Source organism: Danio aesculapii, chromosome 20 (assembly GCF_903798145.1).
Source record: "Danio aesculapii chromosome 20, fDanAes4.1, whole genome shotgun sequence".
NCBI classification, from domain to species: domain Eukaryota; kingdom Metazoa; phylum Chordata; class Actinopteri; order Cypriniformes; family Danionidae; genus Danio; species Danio aesculapii.
Window position 1 is genome coordinate 39,393,706 of NC_079454.1, and position 21,795 is coordinate 39,415,500.

Below are 21,795 nucleotides of genomic sequence, written 5' to 3' on the forward strand. Positions count from 1 at the left end.
CTTATCAGTGAAGAGAAAGTGACACAAATGTATAATTTCACTGCCTTCCGAGTGACCTGAAGGTCCGTTCTGAATGAATAAAAAATAAAAAGGGATAGCAGAGCTCATTTTCAGCTAAGTTAAGCGAAGTGGCACTAGTTAGCTAACGTTTTCTTTCCCAAACACACGTTTTAGATGCCTTTTATCAAACTCGAGTTAACATACTGATTCTTTCAATATATTAAACTTGTCACCATTCAATGTTAGCAGGAAATAGACGGTTATAAAACTTAAGTACCGGGACAACACTATTACAGACAACACGAGGGTGAGCTACAGAGGACTGCAGTGTTTTATCGCTCACTGGGTTACATAGGCTGAAGCAGGAAGTGTCCCCACGGTGTTTAACTGGTGCCATGAACTGAAGCCTAGGAGGACACTTGAGCGTATTACTCTTAAAGAGATTGTGATGTTGTTTGATGCTAAATTGATTTTAATTGTTTCAATTAAACTTACTGAATGATATCAAAGTGATGTTTACACCATTTCTGCATTTTGAAATCGCGGCAACAGCTGGAGGTTTATACTCCACATCATGTTACTGCAATGTTTACAGTGCTGGTCCTATACTTCTGGATTTCTTCCCACCGCAGCCTCACTTTGGTTCTTTAAAATGGCGGCCGCGTGAAATAAGCGTATTCAGTGCTGGATTCGGCTAAAAACTCCTCCAACCGATGAAGCTGTAGATTGTGAGCTACAACCTGTAAGTGTTTTTATTTGTTAAAATTGATCTATTAAATAAATAGTTTTTAACATTAACGGTATGTTGTAGCGAGGACGTAAACAAGGATGTAAACTACGGGAAATGCTGTTTGGCACTGTTAACAATTTAGCTGGAAATTCACATTTATCAGTCAAACAGCTGTAAACAGCCACAATCTTCAGCAGCCCTGCAGTGTGTCTCTATGCAGCCACTTTCCCTGTGTTGTACATCTCAAATAACAAACTCGCAAAAGATATGTGACGACCTCTTTAAATTCTCATCATTTTTAATTCCAAAGTTCACAGTGTTTAATTGGTTTGTAGTTTTTTTCCCCTCTCATTAAAGTTTAAGTAAAGGTAGATCGTCTCATTTGTTTTGTTCAGTTTTCATATACTTGGCTTCAAATTGAAGTTTGCAGTTTTGTATTTTACTTAGGATAGAGAAGTAGCGGGGATGTAGCGGGGACGAAAGTAACAAAGCGAATTTCTTAAAGCCCTAACAACATTTGATTTCACGGCTATAACAGCACATTCAGCATGCAACCCTTTATGGAGCTGCCAAATATCACCTGATTTCGGGACGGTGTCCCACGGTTAGCTCCAAATTTCTGTTTTTAGGTGCAGAAAGTAAATTATTGTGGTGGTTCTTCTTTTCTTATTACAAATTGAGTTTCTCTTTTTATGTCACACTTATGATGAATCTACAGGTCATTTAGTGCAATGACACATGCTTAAGTTTGAAATGTCTGTGTTTTTTAGTTTATAAGTAAATTAGCTTGAAGTAGCAAGAGTTCCTTTGAGGGGCGGCGCGGTGGCGCAGTGGGTAGATCTGACACCTCACAGCAAGAAGGTCGCTGGTTCGAGCCTCAGCTGGGTCAGTTGGCATTTCTGTGTGGAGTTTGCATGTTTTTCCCGTGTTCCGGTTTCCTCCACAAGTCCAAAGACGTGGTATAGGTGAATTGGGTAATCTAAATTGTCTGTAGTGTTTGTGTGTGAATGAGTGTGTATGGGCATCCAGTGTATGTTTCCCAGTGATGGGTGCAGCTGGAAGGAAAACATGTGCTGGATAAGTTGGCGGTTCATTCCGCTGTGGCGACCCCAGATTAATAAAGGGACTAAGCCGAAAAGAAAATGAATGATGAATTTTGATTTAACAGTGCAAACGTGTGGTTTTAGTGTCTTCATTTTTCTCAAACCCATTAATAAGATTTTGCTAATTTCCTCTGTGTTTTATATTCATATTTGCACAAAATAATAAAAAAATAAAAATATTTATTTATTTTTTGGTTTATTTTGCTGTGTCATCTTTAGAGCTCATGTATAAAATATTTGTATCGGTTGAAAAGCCAGCAGATGGCGCTCTTAGATTAACCGGCGAACAGTGAAAATGAAAGGGAAAAGTCAAAGCAGCTGCAATAGTATTAGCTGCATGTCTACTGATTCAGAATATATTATATAATATGTTTAATAGTGACAATTCCTTCCAGTTTCCTTTTCCATTCCACACACGTATGTATATCAATCTCTCATGTCAACCGAGTACCGCACAGTCAGCCAAACAAAACTTTCAGTGGCAGTATGGTTGCTTAAATATTTAACGTCTTGTGTCGATGTTTGCTCATGTCTGGCTTTCTGAAACAAAACAGATGCTTTTACAGAGCCGCCATGTCGGATATGTGTTAACATAACTAGTACTACAGCCCAGGGCCAGATTTAGTGATGTGGGAGCCCTAAGGAATCTGAGCCACTGGACCTGGAAGTCCTACAGTAATATGCACACTTCATATTCGTCTTTTTCTTATATTACTTCTTATATTAGTCCTGCTTTCTACATTTTGATCCTAACGCGATCTCTACATTTTAAAGGATTTGTATGCTTAAAATGAGTTCACAACTAAAAATAATAAAGAAACTATTTGGTTTTTAAAACTAATTCTTCATCTGATTTGACTGCTGGACTGATCCATGATTGGGGGTCACATTTGCACAGATGCACTAATTAAGGTAAATTTGTTAGACCCTTATTCTACAAAATATGATGGAAAATGACATTATAAATGATATGTAGTTCTAGTATTTATTGTGGGCCCCCAGACTTCCTGGGGCCCTGAGCGACCACTTTTTTAAATAAAAAAAAAAAATTGTTGAAGCATATAACTGACAAGCATACAGGATTATATTATATGATAACATATAACAGTCATACAAAACTTCCTAAGCGGCCACTTACCTCGGTTAATAGTTAAACCCACCCCTGCAACTGCCTCTCTCTCATATCCACATTGTCCTTATTTGCTGCTCAAGAATGCAGGAGATGCATTTCCCACTAATCCGTGCGTCCGTGTCGTGACGTCACTAACGTAAACAAACGAAACCACAAGCCTCAGAACAATCCTGAGGGCCGTGGGGAAATGAACTAACATTCGATTTATTGAATAGTTTTCCAGAACACACTCAGTTACTTATACAGTAACCTAAGTGAAATACTGTTTATAGTAAATGCTAAAGTGTTTTAACAAGGCTACTGTAACGTGTATATTGTATTTAGAACAATTTGTTAACGAATGCTACAGCAAAATATAAACAATTAACATAAATTATTTTTATAGGCCTAATTAGTTTTTATAGGCCTAAAGTTGTAGAAAACTTATAAAAACGTGCAGTATTGTTGTTTATCTTACTATACTTGTTGTATAACCACAACAACTTTGAATTAACACAGCAGATTGAGCTAGGTTAGTGTTTACTAATCACTATAGTATTTTTATATGGGGTGGTTAATATGAATATAGTCAATATACATATATAAAACAATACGACTGCTGGGTTTTGATTGGTCGGTCATCAAATATTCACCCGGTTAAATGTGCTAATACTTATCTCATCATATTACATTATATTACTGACTGCTCGGTCAGGAAACTCATTGCTGCTACATGTTTCTTATAGACTACTAACTCTGCAAATAATAACAGAATGCTAATTATTAATCACAACGAGGCAAGTTGAAATAATTATATGGCGCCATCTATCGCCTGAGATGCTGAGTGGATTGAGCAAGGCCTCGTTTGTAACATGCTAATTGCTAACTTCATCCTTTTGATTATCGTCATTGAAGACGATTCAAATCAACGAAAACATCGGAAAATCGTGGTTCAGGTAAGACACACGTTGAGCTGGACGAGAGAGAAGTTGCCAGAGGAAAACATTATAGAGTATTATCATTAATCAGCAGCCAAAGTTTTATTTATGTTGTTTGTTACATTTAGCAGATGTCAACATTGAATGTTTTCTTCTTTGCAAGAGTAGTTGTTTTTCTTTCAGGTGTTGACAGTATTTAAGGTAAATAGTAAATATCTATTAATACAAGAAATAGAGATATTGACAAATAGTTAAAGTGTGTGAGAGAGAGGGAGAGACCAATGGATGGAGAAAGAATAACTGAAAAACCAAATATCACTGCATTTGATTATTCATTGCTCATATTTCCAGTGAAAACAAGTGAAAATATATCATACTCATGGGGACTTGTCTCACCATGCTTAAAATCATATGGGATGAGGTATTTTGAAAATGTAAAATGAAAACGTTAATGATTCCTCTGAGGTTAGGTTTAGGGGGATATAAAATATGTAGAAACACCTGACGTGTGTGTCATGTTCAATATTTAGTTGAAGGTGCAGAATGAATGAACTCTTCATGGTTTTTCCTCATGTTTTGTGTATCAATCAAAATGTTGTGCCACATGTCAAAAATGCACATTTTATCTATTATCTTCATGTTGTCCCAACTCAAATCAATTAAGTTAACTATATTGTTTTTACAAATGTAAGCGGATTGAATATACAACCAGGGTGCGAAATACAGGGGGGTTGTCATGGGAAGAAAACTGTTTTAAGGTATACCGCGGTTTGAAAAAGTCAAGGTTTAAAACCGGCAAAGTTTTTTTGCTTTGGTTTAAGTTTTTTTTTTAGGACAACAGTATCTCCAGCAGAAAATATTTCCAAAAATAACTTTTCAAGTTGAAAGAAATCTGTGTCTTTGAAACTAATGAGGACAGCAGAAGTCAGTGATTCAATTTTAATTATTTAGCCTGAAATGTTTACTGCTCCAAAATATTTTAAATGTTTCTCAAAATAAAATATATTGTGTTCAAAGGGGAAAAAGTTTTTTACCCAGACATTTAAAAAAGAGAAAATTTTAGAGGTGTAATCATAATACCGTAAAAACCGTGATATATTTATCCAAGGTTATCATACCATCAGAATCTTATACTAGCCCATATTTTGGGGATATTGACCCCGCTAAAGAAGGTTTGATCCCCCCTAAAGGACATCAAAACAAGATGGAGGGGGTCAGCCCTTTGAGTCTGAGGAAAAAGTTCGCTCTGATCTGTATTTTAAATAATAATGCTATTAATTAAAATAATAGATATCAATTTGACCACCCCCATAACGGTTCATACCATTGTGAGTGCATAACCTCGTCAATCAGTCTATGTCAGAAAAAAAGTCATTCAGCAGTCTGAAACCCCCCATTCGTCAATGTATAATTTGCACACTGTATAAAACAATTAAGTTGTCCCAAATAAACTGTAAGAATCGTGTTGTTTCGTCTCATTTTAAATAAGTAGTTTGAACAAGCCATTTTTTGAGTGTAGATCAAATGTTTTATTCATTTCAATAAATCCTAAATTAAACCTGAATGCCTTTTCAATACGGCAGTACTCATATTTTCCATTCAGAGAATAGTCTCTACTTTCCCTGAATTATGACTGAAATCTTCTAGTGTTTGACAGTGTTTTTCTCCCCTGAGCTCTGCCTGTTCCTCAGCTCTGAAGTTGGACTGAATTTATTTTTCAGCAGCACTGTACTTTCTGATGCTAGTGCTCTGTGGGTAGACCATCGCCATGGGTCAAGGGCCTCATACATTTTTGAGTGTTTTTGCTGTATGGTCCTTTTATTAGTATAGTATTTTGTGTAAGGCTGGTGGGCGTTTGGCTTCCTGACTCTTGAACATGGCCTCTCTCCAAGCTCCTGCTCCCCAGGCTAATATTTCTGAGGCTTTCTGCCAGCGCTGTGACTCAGTCCAAGTATGACTAAATAAGGAAGTCCAGTTTATTCAAGAGGAGAAAATGAAAATTAAGCTGCTTAACCTTCATTATTTAAGTCATCAGATAAAAATAGATATACTGTGTATGTGTGCACATCCGCCGGCCAGACCATTGACTAATAGTCTATTATTTGATCAGGTCAGAAGTGATGGTTGACAGAAATATGTTGAGTAGACTGTGAATGGGTTTTACTGATTTTAAATTGTATCTAACTTAGTGTTCATACAGTGCATGTGAAAGTGTCACACAGGAACTAATGTGGAGGGAAAATCTGGATCATCTGCTTTTAATAGTAGTGCATAAAGCAAAAGAGACACTAGGTGGCGACTATTTGCTTTGTAAGAACCAAACTTGCTTTGTTATGTGGAGTTATTTCCAGCATATTAGTAATTTAAGTTTGTATACTATTGTGTAACTTATTGTTGGTCAGTGCAGATATTAAGATGCTCATTTGAGTATCCAGAAAGGATTTATTTAGTGAATTTGATTTGATCTCATCAGACTTATATAGTCCAAAATATATTGTGGTGGCAGTTAATTTTTTATGGAAAATGTAAATATTGAAAAGTGTATACTTCCCAGAAAAATAGCTGTTATAAGCACACACGAGTGTGTATTTTATGTGTCTGTCTAAATATAATATATATTTACTTGTTAATTTCTTTGTTTTGTTTATTTATTATTATTATTTTTAAATATTTTTCCAACCAAAAACTATAAGAAATAAGACTTTCTCCAAAAAAATATATATAATAGAAAATGCAGTGAAAAACTGCCTTGGTCTGTTAAACATCACTTGGGAGATATTTTGAAAAAATTTGAATTTAAAAGGGGGCTAATACTGTAATTTTGTCTTCAATGATTTTATGTATACACACACACACACACACGAGTTGTTCTCCCCATGTTGGCGTGGGCTTTCTCTGGGTACTTCGGTTTCCCCACAGTCCAAATACATGCGCTTGGTGAATTGAATAGGCTAAATTGGCCGTAGTGTATGAGTGTGTGTGTGTGATGTGAGAGTGTATGGCTGTTTTCCAGTGTTGGGTTGTGGCTGGAAGGATATCCGCTGCGTAAAACATATGCTGGATAGGTTGGCGGTTCATTCTGCTGTGGCGACCCCTGATTATTAAAGGGACTAAGCCGAAAAGTAAAAGAACGAATGAATGAGTTGTGTGTGTGAACAAATACACACATAAATATAAGATGTAATATTCTTATAATACATTTTAAGTGGTCTACAGTTCAAAATTTCCCAAAGCCCACTTTTTCAGAGATCTACAGGTATGTGACTTTACACGCAGGAATTTTCCCTCTTTTCCTTCCCTTTCTGATCAAAATCCCAATGGTCAACTTTTTCCTGATGACCCAGAACAAAGTGGAACTATTTCTGGTTCATATACTAAGCATGCATCATTATTATTTACTTCTAGATCTACACAAACAGACTTCTGGCAACTAGACCTTAATATCAGTTTGACAGATGAGGATTGGAATGAGGCTATATATAGAATCAATAGATCCTCCATTTGTGTTAGACATAACCTTATTTAATTTAAAGCAAGGCCAACCTGGCAAGGATGTATTCCTGTGTTGACCCCATCTTTACAAGATGCAAGCAGTCCCCTTCTACATTAGCCCATATGTTTTGTTTATGTCCCAGATTACCTGTATTTTGGTCAAATGTTTTTTTATCTTACTCCCAGAATATGTTGTAAAGATATTTGTGCAAATACGTTAACTGCTGTCTTTGGTATTGTATATAAAAATAACAATTAGTTAAAAAGTGAACTGGACTGCATTGCTTTACTTTTCTTTTTGCAAGAGGCTTGATTTGAATCAATTGGAAACAATCATTTCCCCCTTATAAACAGCGGGCCAACGATGTGTTGCATTTCCTTAGTTTGGAAAAATAAGACCTAATTTAAATGGATGGCGTCAGGCTTTGCTTGTATTGTACAGATATTGTCTTTATTTTTTTGTCTTTGTTTATACAGGGAATCCGCAGGGCCTTAAAAGGCTTTGGTTAAATTTTAGGCCTTAAAAAGTCCTAAATTCACAGAAAAAAAATGTCTGTGAATGTCTTAAATCATTTTAAACAGGTATTAATTTTAAAAGTTTTCGAAGTAAAGTTACCCAGTCCAGCCAACAACTATCCAATCACCAACAATCTCTAATATAGTTAGAGTTATATCTAGTTATTATATAAAGGTTTTTCATTGCAAAAAGATGTTTATTTCACAACAGCTGTTTTTTTAAATTCCCTAATCAGGAAAAGAAAACTAAAAACAATTTACATAATCTTCCATTTACACAAAAACTATTTACTGAAGAAAATGTGAGTGGACAATATTTATAAATAGGTATCAAACTTAAGGTTTTGTAATACTCAATTCTTTTGGACCAAAAGCAAAAAAATCTATATTTTTGATTGTACGTTTAGGTTTTTTCATGATAATTATACTTTTGACAATGTTAAACTTGTCATTAAAAAAAGAAACATTATTTTGAAAAAAAGTCTATACAATTAGAGTTTTCTTGTTTTGACATTAAAATATGCGGTTAAGAAATAACTACATTTGTTTTTTTTATTCCATAGGTCCAACTGGGTCATTACAAAAAATTCTTACTAATTAGCCCTGTATAAGTCTAAAATCTCATTCATATTGCTTTTAAAAGGAGTCTTAAAAGTCTTAAATTGGATTTAATGAAACCTGCAGAAACCCTGTTATATGTACACAATGTTAAAGCACTATGTTTATATGTATGTTGTGTTGTTAGCTATGTTGATTAGCGAATGTATATGTTTTGACTATTTAAATAAATAAAAAAATGTAAGTGGTCTATATATATATATATTAATTTATTTTTATTTTATAGATAATTTATTTTTATTTTATAGATAATTTATTTTTATTTTATATATTTTTAAAATTATTTTATTATTTATTTATTTAGTTATTTATTTTTTTTTGAGCTTCACTCCAAGTTATGGTTACTTTATTATTATTATTTTTCCCCCATTTTCCATACATCGTATTTCTATACAAATTGTACCACCAAGCAAAATAATTTAATTCCATATTCTCATGGCAAACATCAGGGTAGAGCTGCTAGATTTTACCTTCTTAAAAATCTAGATGTCAGCTGTAAAGCAGTTTTAAAGCAGAAATGTTTGTTGTGTAAAACAGGCCCTGACCAACATAACGCAACAGGGTCAAATAGCACTGGTTTCAGAGATTTATTTTCTTAAAGAGACAGAGCACACTCTGAAGACATTTGCACATTTTTTACACAGCAATGGGCTTAGCTAACATTACAGTGAACCACTACATCACCAAGATATGGGAGGTAAAGCCAAACAAACAAGGAGAAAAAAAATGCAGCTACATGTAGTGTTTTTGTGCAAAATGTAACAAAATATAAATATAAGTAAGCATATGACACCACTAAAAGTCCCCACAAATTATTGACCTTTCACAAATATGGCATGAAATGTAAAACATCTCAAGGGCAAGAAGAAGGACTTGGTCAGTTTTGTTTGTTCTCTGCAATACAGCACCATAAACAGCAGGGGAAGCCCTACTTCCACTTTTAGTTTGTTAAGGGAAAATTTTGGATTTAGTGAAAAGTAAACATCATTTTTGAGAGAATAGACCTCATTGAAGCTGCTGTAAGTATTTTATATGCCTCAAAATGCTGAAGAAATTTAGTTTGTTTTAAATACTAGTTCAAGTTAGATTTAGACATTTTGCACTAAATGCTGTACCTACACAAATGTAAAAATATAAAAAAAAGTGGCCATGTATTAAAACAGATTTTATTTCTGTTATAATTTTTTCTTCATATTATTTTATTTTAAATCTATAATAATAATTCATATTATTTCTGTTATATGTGTCACATTTTTAGAGCTCTGTTGTTGTATGTAGTATTAATACATATTTTTTTGCATTGTTGGCAGACTAATTCAATCTTTTTTTACAGCTTAGGTTTCATGTGTTTGTTGATAACTTGAGTGTGGATAATATAATAGCCGCCAGTAGGTAGTTCTTCAAATATAAATACAAGTTTTTGTTCGTTTTGCAAATTGAGGGATATACATAGACTATGTATATCAAGGATGCATCGAATTTTCAGCTGTTGAAAATTTGTTAAAAAAGGCTATACTTATCCACTGCCCAGCAGTGTTTAGCTCCCTACCGCTGTATTTACTGCATGGTTAAAGCAGATTTTCACACTGAATGCAGAAAGCACATTGGCTGCATCCGAAATCGCATCCTTCCGTATGTACTATAGGGCTGCATAATATTGGAAAAAAATTACATTGCAACTTTTCTGCGATGTATATTGCGATATGAATATAATTTCACAATATGACTTAAGTTACTGGAAACAATTCATAATTTTTACATTTATTGGGACAATTTTGTAGGATTTGAATAAAATATACTAAAATTTAAAAACTTAAAATAAAGCACAGACCAAAACAAAAGAACAAAGAAAAAAAATTAACTAAACAACTCTTTGTGGTTTTTTATGTGGACTCGAACAATATTGATGGACAGAAATTCAATTATCAAATCTAAAATAACACGATATAGTCTTCATTTTAAAAGCGGCAAACGTTACAATTTCTTCTGCCCAATTTTTTTTAAATTTGCCTTTAAATCACAGGCCCTAAAAAACACATTCAAGTAAAAAAATCGAGAACACTATTAGATTATGGTTATAATTCACAATGACTCTACAAATCATGTCTACTGAACTGTGATTCCTGGTTAATCATAATCCCAACATGACATTGCAGATCCTGTGATGTGACTATTACGACTATATGACTATTCAGACAATGCATGTCGCAACCGACGCCGGTAGGTCACGTGATAATTACTAATGGTGGATGTAGTACATCCAAGCTCCATTCATACTAGTCGCATTCATACTCGTATAGTAAATTCAAATATAGTACATACTCGAGTAGTAGGTGATTTCGGATGCAGAAATTAATTTCAGCGGTCAAAGTTCAGAATCTCTCAATATACCACTCGGTGGATATTCCACTCATTTAGCCATATACATATCTATGCATGAACTGCACATGCTCACCAATGGCGCTACTGTGTTGTCATGATAATGCTGGTAAGACGGCACCTCTCAAACTCGTTTACTCTCAATAAAATGTAACTTCCGTTAAAATGTGGTTATTTTAATGCCTTGTGTTTTTTTAAATCAGCATAATTTACATTTGTTTTGTTAAAACTATATAAAAAATTGTTCAAAATCGCTTTCTATTATTTGCTTTTCGAATTTTGGCTTTTTTTTTGTTTGTCAAACTGCATCCAGAATTTTTAGTTTCAGTATTAAGTATTAGTATAAGTATTGCCGCCAACCTGATTTCACCAAGTAGGACATGTTCCTGGATTAACATCTATGTTGATCCTGAAACAACGTTCTAATCAGCCAATCAGAATTAAGGGATACGTTTACAGTTTATGTTGAGTTTAGGCTTATGATTAGGTTTAAGCACTTCTACATGATTGTTATCTAACTATTATTCCACTCTATTTTGGGAATAATTTACAGCTACGGTTGGAGTTAGCGGTAAGGTATAGGTATAAATTACATTTTTGAAGAAAAATGATGTTCCAGGATCAATATAGATGTTAATCCAGTATCGCATCATACTTGGCAAAATCATGACGTGCATTGTATTGCACACCCTACTGGCAGGCTTATTTAAAATAAAATACATACAGCAGCTATGATTAGACCTATTTTATGTCTCCTTTCAATTTTCAGCATGTTTAGGGATCTGTAGGACAGCCATTTGAGAAGAGTTTCCATAAACCACCCATTAACCTTTTGTCCTCTCTCTTCCGTTTGCATTCATAAAAAGGTCATTTATTTAAAACAACAAAATATCGTCACAAATATATAATGGGTGAAAAAAAAGTTGCGATGACATTTGATTGGAGGCCTCTCAATCACCCCTCTGCCTCTACTGACGTTCCCATCTGTAGGTCCGCCCGGGGTGTTCCTCGCCCTGAGCTAAATCAACAAGCGCTAATCACGGATTGCGTTTATGCTTGTGTCAGCATATGTTTTCCATACTGACCAACAAATTAGTTTTTATCGCAGCGATATTTTGCTTGGAGCATTATCTCATTGTTTGGGGGTATGCAGGGATGGGTCTTTTGCATGGCAAATAGTCATGCAAACAACAATCTCTTCTCTCAAACATGAAGAGAGGGAGAGTCAGCATTCAGAGGCCTCAGGCACTTTTCAAAGGAAGAACAACACTTCGTAAGGCTCTTGTGACTATATCCGCAATGTTTGAACTTGCGTGGAATGGTTGACATTTTAGGTTAACAGATGTGTACGAAGGTTAAGGTCACGGTCTGTATTATTAAAATGCCATTTGGGCTGTTTGAAAAGCACTTATTTTATTGTGATTCCAAAGTTAGAAGGCATTTGCAGTCCTGTTTTTTTTTTTTTTAAGTGTTTAAACTTGCTTGGAATGTTTGACGTTTTTGGTCAACAGATGTTGTAGGTCAAATGGAGTTTGCAGTCCTTAGACAAAGTGCTGTCGAGACAAGGCGTTGTTGACAGATAAAGAGTCGTCTTGAATGGGTGCCACTTCCTGAGAAAAAAACCCTGAAGCTTGTTTAATTATTGTGGCCACTTGGGCATAGGGCTGGGTAAAGATATCGATTTTCTAATTAATCTTCTTGGTCTTTATTGGAATAGTTTAGATATCCATTCTAAATATCCCTTTTACTAAGTGGCTGTTTGATAAAGTATTTGTCCTATAGATGGTGGAAACTTTACTCCTAACCAAAATAGTTGACTTTACTAGAAAATTAAACCACTTAAGTTTTTACAAAAGGTGAAACTAAAGAGCTCTAGTTGAATTAACCAGCCCAATCTCATGAGGAAACTTTAATTAAATTAGAAGTAACCCTTGTGCTGTTTAACTGTTTAAAACGGTTTAAATTTACTACCCTTTTGTTATGTTAGGGATGAAAACATCCACTGAATTAAACTGCAGTAAAAATGCCTCAGATAAATATAATTTCTTTTTGCCAAGTTCAAAAATGATGTCACTGATTTGGTGAAAAAAAAAAAACCCACACAAAATGACGTCAATATAAAAAGTAGTTGTTAACTGGATTTTTTTTTTACCTTTTATCACAGTATTGGACAGTATTGATTAGTAACAACACTGATGCATTGTTAGATTTTCAGTTTTTCTTCCTAATTTAATGTTGGTGGCTGTTTTTGTCCCATTGACTTCCATTATAACCACACTTGATGGTGCATAAATACACAGTCTTTGTTTTTATTTACTCCATGTAGTTCTGAGAGCTGAGATGCATATTTTGATTTTCTCAGACACATCAAGGTAAGTGCGCAAAGGTCATTCTCTCACACTCACAGACACACATACACACATTAATTTGCTGTTATACTCCATATAAAATCCAGAAACTAAGCTTTTTTTGCATAGGCCTATCTAAAGGGTTAATGGTGCCAACTGATGATCAACAGTAGAAATTATGAATATTACCTCTTTCCAACAGGGAAAACCACCAACAATCAAAAATGCATGATTATATGGTGTCATGGTTTTGTAATCAAAAAAAACGTGGTTATAATAGAAGTCAATGGTTCAAAAACAGTCACCAACAGTAAATTATGGAGAAAAAAAATGAAAATGAATCAAAAACATTGCATCAAAGGCAATGTTGTTTCACATTGATTAAACCTTTACCTTTAATTAAAGGTTTAAAAAAATCCAATCCACAATTACTTTTTATATTAAAAATATGTAATTTTGTGTGTGTTTTTTACCAAATCAGTGACATCTTTTATAAATTTGGCAATTAAAGAGTTAAAATCCTGTAATTTTCTAAGCAATTTAGTAGTTTTTATCAGGACTGAGGTTGATTAACAGATTTATGCCACAAAAAAAGATAAAAATATTAATCTGATGCATTTTTACAGCAGTTTAATTCAGTGGATGTTTTCATCCCACAAAACAAAAGGGTATTCATCAAAAGCAAAAATCAAGGCATTTTCACAAATTATGTGTCAATAAGATTTGTCACCAAAAATCATTCTGCTAGCTGAAACAGAAAAAAATATGGCCAAATTAAGACATAAAACCACCCTATAGTGGATGAAAACATCCCCAACAGTAAATAAGGTTAACATAAAAATCAAGGTTTTATGTAGTTCTATGGGTGTAAAAACATAAGTGGTTTAAGGCAATGAGTTTCCACTCAATTTTCTAGTAATATCAACTATTTGGGTTAAAAGTGTTCCTTTTTATCTAGGTTGAACAAATGTCACCATGTCTGTTTGCACTAATAATCAGGGTTTCAGAATTCTACATCTAAAATGAATCACAAACACAGTGTGTCCAGTGCAGTCCAATTTAGACAACTGAGTATGGATGGGAATATATTAATGTGAAGGAAATTATTAATATTTTTAACAGAACTGGATGGATAAATCTATCCTGACCAGAAGTCTAGCCACATTCCCAAAACGAAAGACTATTACAATCTGTTCAAAAACATCAATTATGAACACCAATGATTCATCAAACCATTGACTCTAACTACTTTTAATTTCAATAAATTAAAAAGAAGCAATATTCTGTGTAACCCAATCATTTTTTATATCATTTTAGGTCAATCAAAGTCTCAACTGAATTGATAGCCTGTAATCATTAATAATTTTAGAAAATCGGTTTCGATACCCAGACCTATTTTGACAGAATAATGAATGCATTTATGGAATGTCGATATAAACAATTTCAGAATTGAAGCACAGTGTAAGACCATCCACCAAATGGGATAATTTCATTTGTTCTACAATAGGCACTCCGTATAAACCATGTATTTTAACACTACTTGCATCTTAACTGGGTAAAAACGCTAAAATTTGAATCCTGTAAATATATCTATCTGAAAAAGAGTGGTAGTTAGGCTTTAACATTAGAACATAGACCTAAATTAACCTAAATTTAGATTTTAGTTTCACGGTGTGAATTACCAAACCAAATAAAAAGAGGCTAAAAACAAAATATTAAGACAATCACGAGTAAAACAGCTTTACACTTCTCCATAACAGCATATAGCATAAAGCAAGTGTGGCTTTGAGATTCACCTGTCTGTTAAAGCATTATATCTGCAAATATCCTATTCACACATGTTTCTGAACCGAAACACTGGCATTTACACTATATATACAGCATCTACAAGTTTACAAACATACACGCTCGTTTAAAGGCCACTGCGGCTGGCATTTTGTTTTAAGTATTACACCTTGCTTTTTTGTTTTGTTTGGTGAGACAGGCCGATCGGTTAGGATAGCTTTAGGAAAAACCCTGTGAGGTCTTGAATTGTAGTGCCGATGTAGAGATCAATTCCTCTTACTCTAGTGGGGGTTAGGACCAAGCATATTCGAAATAATGTCTATGAGGTGGTCCAGGCCGTAGAGGTAGCCATCTTCTCTGTTTCCCTCCATCCAGGTGGCCCTGTGGCTCAGCTCCTGCCCCTCCGGCAGTGGAGTCGTCTTCCCAAAGTCTATCATCCACACTTTTGCCAGCTCCCGTTTATCATGGACGAAGAGTAGAGAACTGCCAATCACCTGAGCACGAGAGAGGGGAAATGTGTGAAATTTTAGAGTATGTCGCAAATGTTTTAGGGTGCTTTCACATGGGGCTGGGCGATATTGCATAAACATTATCACGATATCATGTTGCATTTAACAATTATTGATTATATTTTTTTAACAATACATTTAGGAATATTAGGATTTTTTTGAACCACTTTATTTATTTTAATTTACCAAAATAATTTGCATTACTAAGGCAAATTGTTTTAATAGTCAAAAACAAAATTATTTATACAAAATATTTGATCTCTTTATAATAAAATAAACAAGTGTTAAACAAGTGTGAGGCTCTTAAACTTGGTATATCAACATCTGTAAGGTGTCAATAACAGCGATACAGTAAACCTCAAACTCTGTCAACAACACAAATTATGATAATCAAATCTGAGCTTTCAAGTAAAAGAACCAGCCATCATTATTCAAATACATATTGCAACATTACAAATTGTGAAGTTGAATAACTACATTACCCCTATGCAAAAAAATCAGATAGGAGCTAGTGGCTGGGATGCACAAGAAAAGAAACCAAAAAGCCTCTCTGGCGGCATCCATACATCCTTTTTTATTTACAATATCCTCACCGCTGCTCTACGGCACTCATTTTTGCATGTGTTGTTATTCTGACCTGAGGTGACAAGCGCATTCGTGTGGATTTCTTGACTTGTGTGGAATGGACTTGGCGCTCGTGCTCCCCTGGCGTCTCTTGTAACTAGGTGACCATCAACCATTTTCTCAGAGAATGACAAATGGGTAAATCTTTGCTGCAGCTCCGATGCAAGTTTATAGAGAAAAGTAAAAAACGCTGCAGTGTTTGGGTGCGCTGTGCTTGTCTTAAGGTAATTAGTCTGCCGTTATTACTGAAACGTGTATATTCCATATAAAGTGTGAAGCAGATTAGTTAGTTCTAGTTACATGAATTTATACATGAATATATAAGAACATATATTTCTGATTATTTCTAGTGTTGGAATAAATTAAGTTAGTTCTTTTGAATGTATGAAATCTGCATATTATTTCTAACAAAACAACATCAAAATAACATAAACTCTCTGAAAAGCTTTAAACAAAATAAATGAATTTTAATTGCATTAGCTTTCATCAAACAAGCAATATTTTTTTTCAGTTCTAAAAATGTTTGAAAATATGGGGTTGACTAATAAATGCTCTATACAGTTTTTTGACACTAATATAATCATTTTAAAAGTATTTTTTACACTGTAAGGAACTCAACCCTATATATATCCAGGTCTAAAATTACCCATATAGTTTTTGTTATGTTTATTTAACTATTTAAAAGAAAAATTGTAACCACCCATTCCTAAATAATTGTAAAAATGCACATTTTTTTTGATGGTCTAAAGCAGGGGTGCCCAAACTCGGTCCTGGAGGGCTGGTGTCCAGCAAACACACCTAGACTAGCTAATCCAGCTCTTACTTGACTTTCTAGAAACACCCGTGCAGGTGTGTTGAGACAAGTTGAAGCTAAAATCTGCAGGACACTGGCCCTCCAGGACCAACTTTGGGCACCCCTGGTCTAAAGCATTGATTTTTTTTTTTTTTTTTTTCTTATGCATTATACCACAGAAATACATTATGAGGGTTAAATCCTTTATCACAAGTACATGTGTAAACATGACAAAATAGAGACACAAATATCCTGTTTCCATTAAATTTGTGAAGCAAACATAAGATGACTTATTAAACAGATACCTGTGCCCTGTTTTTCCACCATACAGTTTGTTTTTGTTATCAATTTGAATAAACAAGGCTGGGTGTTTACATTGCCTGTTTTACCACCTTGTATTAAAACAAAGTTCTGACACTGGCGATGCATAAAGCGGATTTAGCATATTTGTTTTCAAAGTCTATTAGAAGTTGTGTGAGGATTTGCATACAACCAAGCTGCTATTCTTGTTTCCAGCATGCGGTGTAATCAGATTATTATACAGAGCTGCTCTTTCCATACATGCTTTTGTGTATTAGGGATATTTCACATGCTGATGTTGTCACATGAATGAGGAAAAGGTCACTTCTTTTAGTTGCTTCATGGTTATAAGTGTAGCCAATGTGTCTTAGAATGATGAACAAAAGAGTGACTGTTTACCTCATGCGTTTTGAAAAATGGTGACATTTCCAAAGTGTCCCTGATCTCTTTCAGCCGGTTCAGATAGGAATGCTATGGGAAAAGAGACAACGTGTAAAACAAAACAATAATAATATTAAACCTATAAAAATAACCATGCATTTAAAAAGTATATGGTTCAATTTTATATGAAGTGGTCTTAATTACTATGTACTTTTGAATTAATCATCATCATTAATAATCATGAACTTATGTACAAACGTGTTTTTACATTGCACTTATATTTAAAAAGATATCTGCATGTAATTACATTTGTAATTAATTTCAGTAATTACATTTATTATTAACCCACCCCTAAGTCAACCCATACTAAACCAGATAGTTTCTCATTGTTGTGACCAAATGTCCACACAAACAATGTGTATAGCAATACCAGTAAATTTTTAGACCTTGTGTGGACATTTTTTTTTTGGTCTAAATGAGGAAAACGGCGCATAAATCACATACCTGTAGAAATAAGTATTTTGAATCCGATCAGTCTATACAATATAAAAATCATTACGTCTATAGCTTTATGAGAGTGTGTGTATGTGTGGACCAAGGTTATTATAGTTAATGAAAACTAGGATTAAAGAAACATTTTCGTTAACTGAAATAAAAATAAAAACGAGAGTTTTTAAAAAAACAACTAGAACTAACTGAAACGATATTGTCTATAAACAAAACTAACTGAAACTAAAATTATAAAAAAATGTCCTTCGTTTTTGTCTTTGTTATGCCACCTCAGAGTCTGTAATCCTAATGCCATTGGCCAGATCAAGCCCGTCCTCCTCTAGTCATCCTCACTGTTGCTCCCGCGACATGAACATGACAGCAGCACGGAGACAACATTGAATACGACCCAAGCAAACACTTAAAAGTGTTAATTTAACCCATCTGTGCCCAATAATGGGTTTGTTTACTGTATGTGTTAGTGATCACCAACTAATCGTTCTTTTTAACCGGATCTTCTAAGTGAACCGGTTGAACTAATTCACCAAATCGATGAATCGAGAAACGATTCACGTCTCAAATAACGTTACGCACTTAATACACAAATAACTTACTTTTTAACATGCCTGACACCCCCTCTGACTCGAAATAAACCAATATATACTGAGTTATAAAAGTACACTGAGATCAGATTTGTGAAGCGGTCAACCAATAATACAGTACGCATGTGTGATTCAGTGAACCGAGCACAAACAGTACATGACAGCCTGCTGTGACTGAACTAAACTTGAACAGCTGCAGCACGGGTAAAGCAAGGGCTTAAATGAGAGGATCTGGCGAAACGTTCGTAATGTCATAATGGAAGTCGTAATGGAATTCATATAAGCGAATCCTGCCTCAGTTGGGTTGCCAACCGTAATTGTAAGAAACTTTTCAGATCATAGTAATAATCTAACTGACTGAAATTATCACTGCTGACTACATATTTTTGATATGTTGAGTCCTAACATGAGAGACCTCCGAAGTAGCATTGCACACATATTTTACTCAAGGGCTGTTGTATTTGAATATGAGGATGGGTAGATGGTAATGGTAGTGTTCATGTGTCAAAAAATGTAGCCTATCTTTGGTTGAGTTTTTATTATACAATATTTATTCTGATGATTTTGAATCTTGCACCTTAAATTCTGAGATACAAAAAAAAAAAAAAAACTAAAACTAATAAAAACTAAACATAAGTAATTTCAAAATATAAAAACTAATAACTAATAAAAACGAGTAAATCTACCTCTAAAAATGAATTAAAACGAACTGAATTTGAAAACAGAATGAAAACATAACTAAAACGAATGAAAACACTATTATAACCTTGGTGTGTACACAGTAAAATCAAACCACAGTTCCATGCTCCATTCTAATTTATGCCAAAGTAGTAATTTCAGCATTAAATGAGCAGTTAACTATGTTCAGTGTGTGTAAATAAAAGCACATTTATCTTTAATATCTAAAGCACGTTTATCAGATGAATCACAGAACATGAATCAGGATGCACATTAGCTTTCATGACACACTGTGGACAAACATAGGGTTAAATAAAGGCTCCACCAAAAGCCAAGGACAGTTTCTCTGGAAATGTTTGTCTATAAGGTTGAGCTTTATAAGGAAACACCCCTGTTACGTGGGAATCCTGCAATTAAATGTCTTTGTCCAGGTGCCAACACCTTGTTAATATTTAAACCTGCTTAGATTGCATTTACAGTACTTAAATGCCACAAAAACACACATGGCAGTCATGTGTCATTATGGAAATATTTGCGCATTTGCATGTGTGTATTTATCTGTGTAATCAAGTTTGTGTGCAACTTGAACGGTGGTTTTCCAGCAGGCCAACATTCATTGCACTCAAACAATCTACAACCTTGAGGCTAAATGAGAGTTTAGCTCCACCTATTCACTTTCAGAGACTTACAGACAGGCAAAAGGCCCTGAAGCGCTGAAACACGTGAACACACACACTCTTACCAGGATGTTCTTGTTTCCTTTGACGAAGTCTTGGAAGGCTTCGGTCACTTGTTCTCGGGTCTTGGTCTTTTTAAAGTCCCTGTTTACCGTTCCGTCCTCTTTCTGTAAAAGGGAAAGATGAACTCAGTGTACTGGTCAAAAAATAAAAACAAGTAAAAAAGTAGTTCTACATCATGGTCAAGGTTTCCGCTACATTCATTCTTCCGTGGCGGGCCACCACACCAAAATTCATCCCACCACGGCTACATTACAGCTTCTTATTCAAATCATTCAGTTGTGTTTTTTTACTAGCGGGTTATAATCGCACCAAAACGTATTACAAGATAAGTGAATTATAACAGTGCGCACTTTTCTGTAACCGTAGTAGTGCTGTGCGCTATTTGTTTAACCCTTTAAGGTTACGTGCTGACTGACTGACAGGTGTGTGAGGCCAGCAAACACGGCGTAGCTGTCAGTTATGATGAACAGTTTCCATAATTATACTTTATAAAGGTCTTGGGCTCTGCATATTATGTCTTTATCTTGCTGGAGTTTATAGCCATTTCAATTTACTTCAGGACGCATTAATGGCGCTCTGTAGGTCTGTTGGAGACATTCAAAAATATTCCTAGCAAATCTAATAAATGTTGGAGACAAACTCACTACATAAACGCACTAAATCGCACTTCAGCAGCGTTTATTTGAGAGCGCACAAGAAAGTGCACTTGAGCAGCATATATTTGAGGGCGCACAAGAAGTTTTGTGCACAAACAGAGGAAATCTGCGCGCAAAAAGATTTGCATGCTCGTATTACATAAATCAGATCTCGACTTGTAATACTGCACTCACGACATTTGTCGTTGAAATAATGCCATAGGTAGTTGGCAGATCTGTGTAAAAAAAGGCCTGCCGCCACAGCTGGAAATAAATCCTAGAGGAAACACTGATGGTACATGGTAATCTATGTTTTGTACCAGATTAGACAAACCTGTTAGCACAGAATTATGTTTATGATTTAACATTGCTATTGTCTTTTAACATGTTTCTAGCATGTTGCTAGCTTTAAATTGTTTTGGCATGTTTGTATCGTTTGAACTTGTTTCTAGCATGTTGATAGCATTAACATGTTTTGCCATTTTAGTATCATTTGAACATGTTTCTAGCATGTTGCTAGCAGTAACATGTTTAGGTATTTTAGTATCATTTGAACATGTTTCTAGCATGTTGCTAGCATTAGAATGTTGTGGCATGTTTGTATCATTTAATCATGTTTCTAGCATGTTGCTAGCATTAACATGTTTAGGCATTTTAGTATCATTTGAACATGTTTCTAGCATGTTGCTAGCAGTAACATGTTTAGGCATTTTAGTATCATTTGAACATCTTTCTAGCATGTTGCTAGCATTAGAATGTTGTGGCATGTTTGTATCATTTAGTCATGTTTCTAGCATGTTGCTAGCATTAACATGTTTTGGCATGTTGGTATCATTTGAATGTTTCTAGCATGTTGCTTGCAATAACATGTTTTGGCATGTTAGTATCATTTGAACATGTTTCTAGCATGTTGCTAGCTTTAAAATATTTTGGCATGTTTCATTTGAACATGTTTCTAGCATGTTGCTTGCAATAACATGTTTTGGCATGTTAGTATCATTTGAACATGTTTCTAGCATGTTGC

The 21,795-nt window shown here is 34.6% G+C and overlaps 1 protein-coding gene across 2 annotated transcripts in view; it reads right to left on the minus strand.

Annotated features, from left to right (window-relative positions):
* Nucleotides 1–9,071: 9,071 nt before the first annotated feature.
* itpkb (inositol-trisphosphate 3-kinase B) overlaps nucleotides 9,072–21,795 on the minus strand; it is a 70,198-nt gene continuing 57,474 nt past the window's right edge. For both annotated transcript variants that reach the window (XM_056481040.1, XM_056481041.1), the window contains exons 6-8: nucleotides 20,139–20,240; nucleotides 17,646–17,717; nucleotides 9,072–15,514 (exon numbers count right to left, since the gene is read on the minus strand). In XM_056481040.1, coding sequence (XP_056337015.1) covers nucleotides 15,302–15,514; nucleotides 17,646–17,717; nucleotides 20,139–20,240 — 387 coding nt within the window. In that variant the 3' untranslated portion in view covers nucleotides 9,072–15,301. The remainder of the gene's footprint in view (nucleotides 15,515–17,645; nucleotides 17,718–20,138; nucleotides 20,241–21,795) is intronic.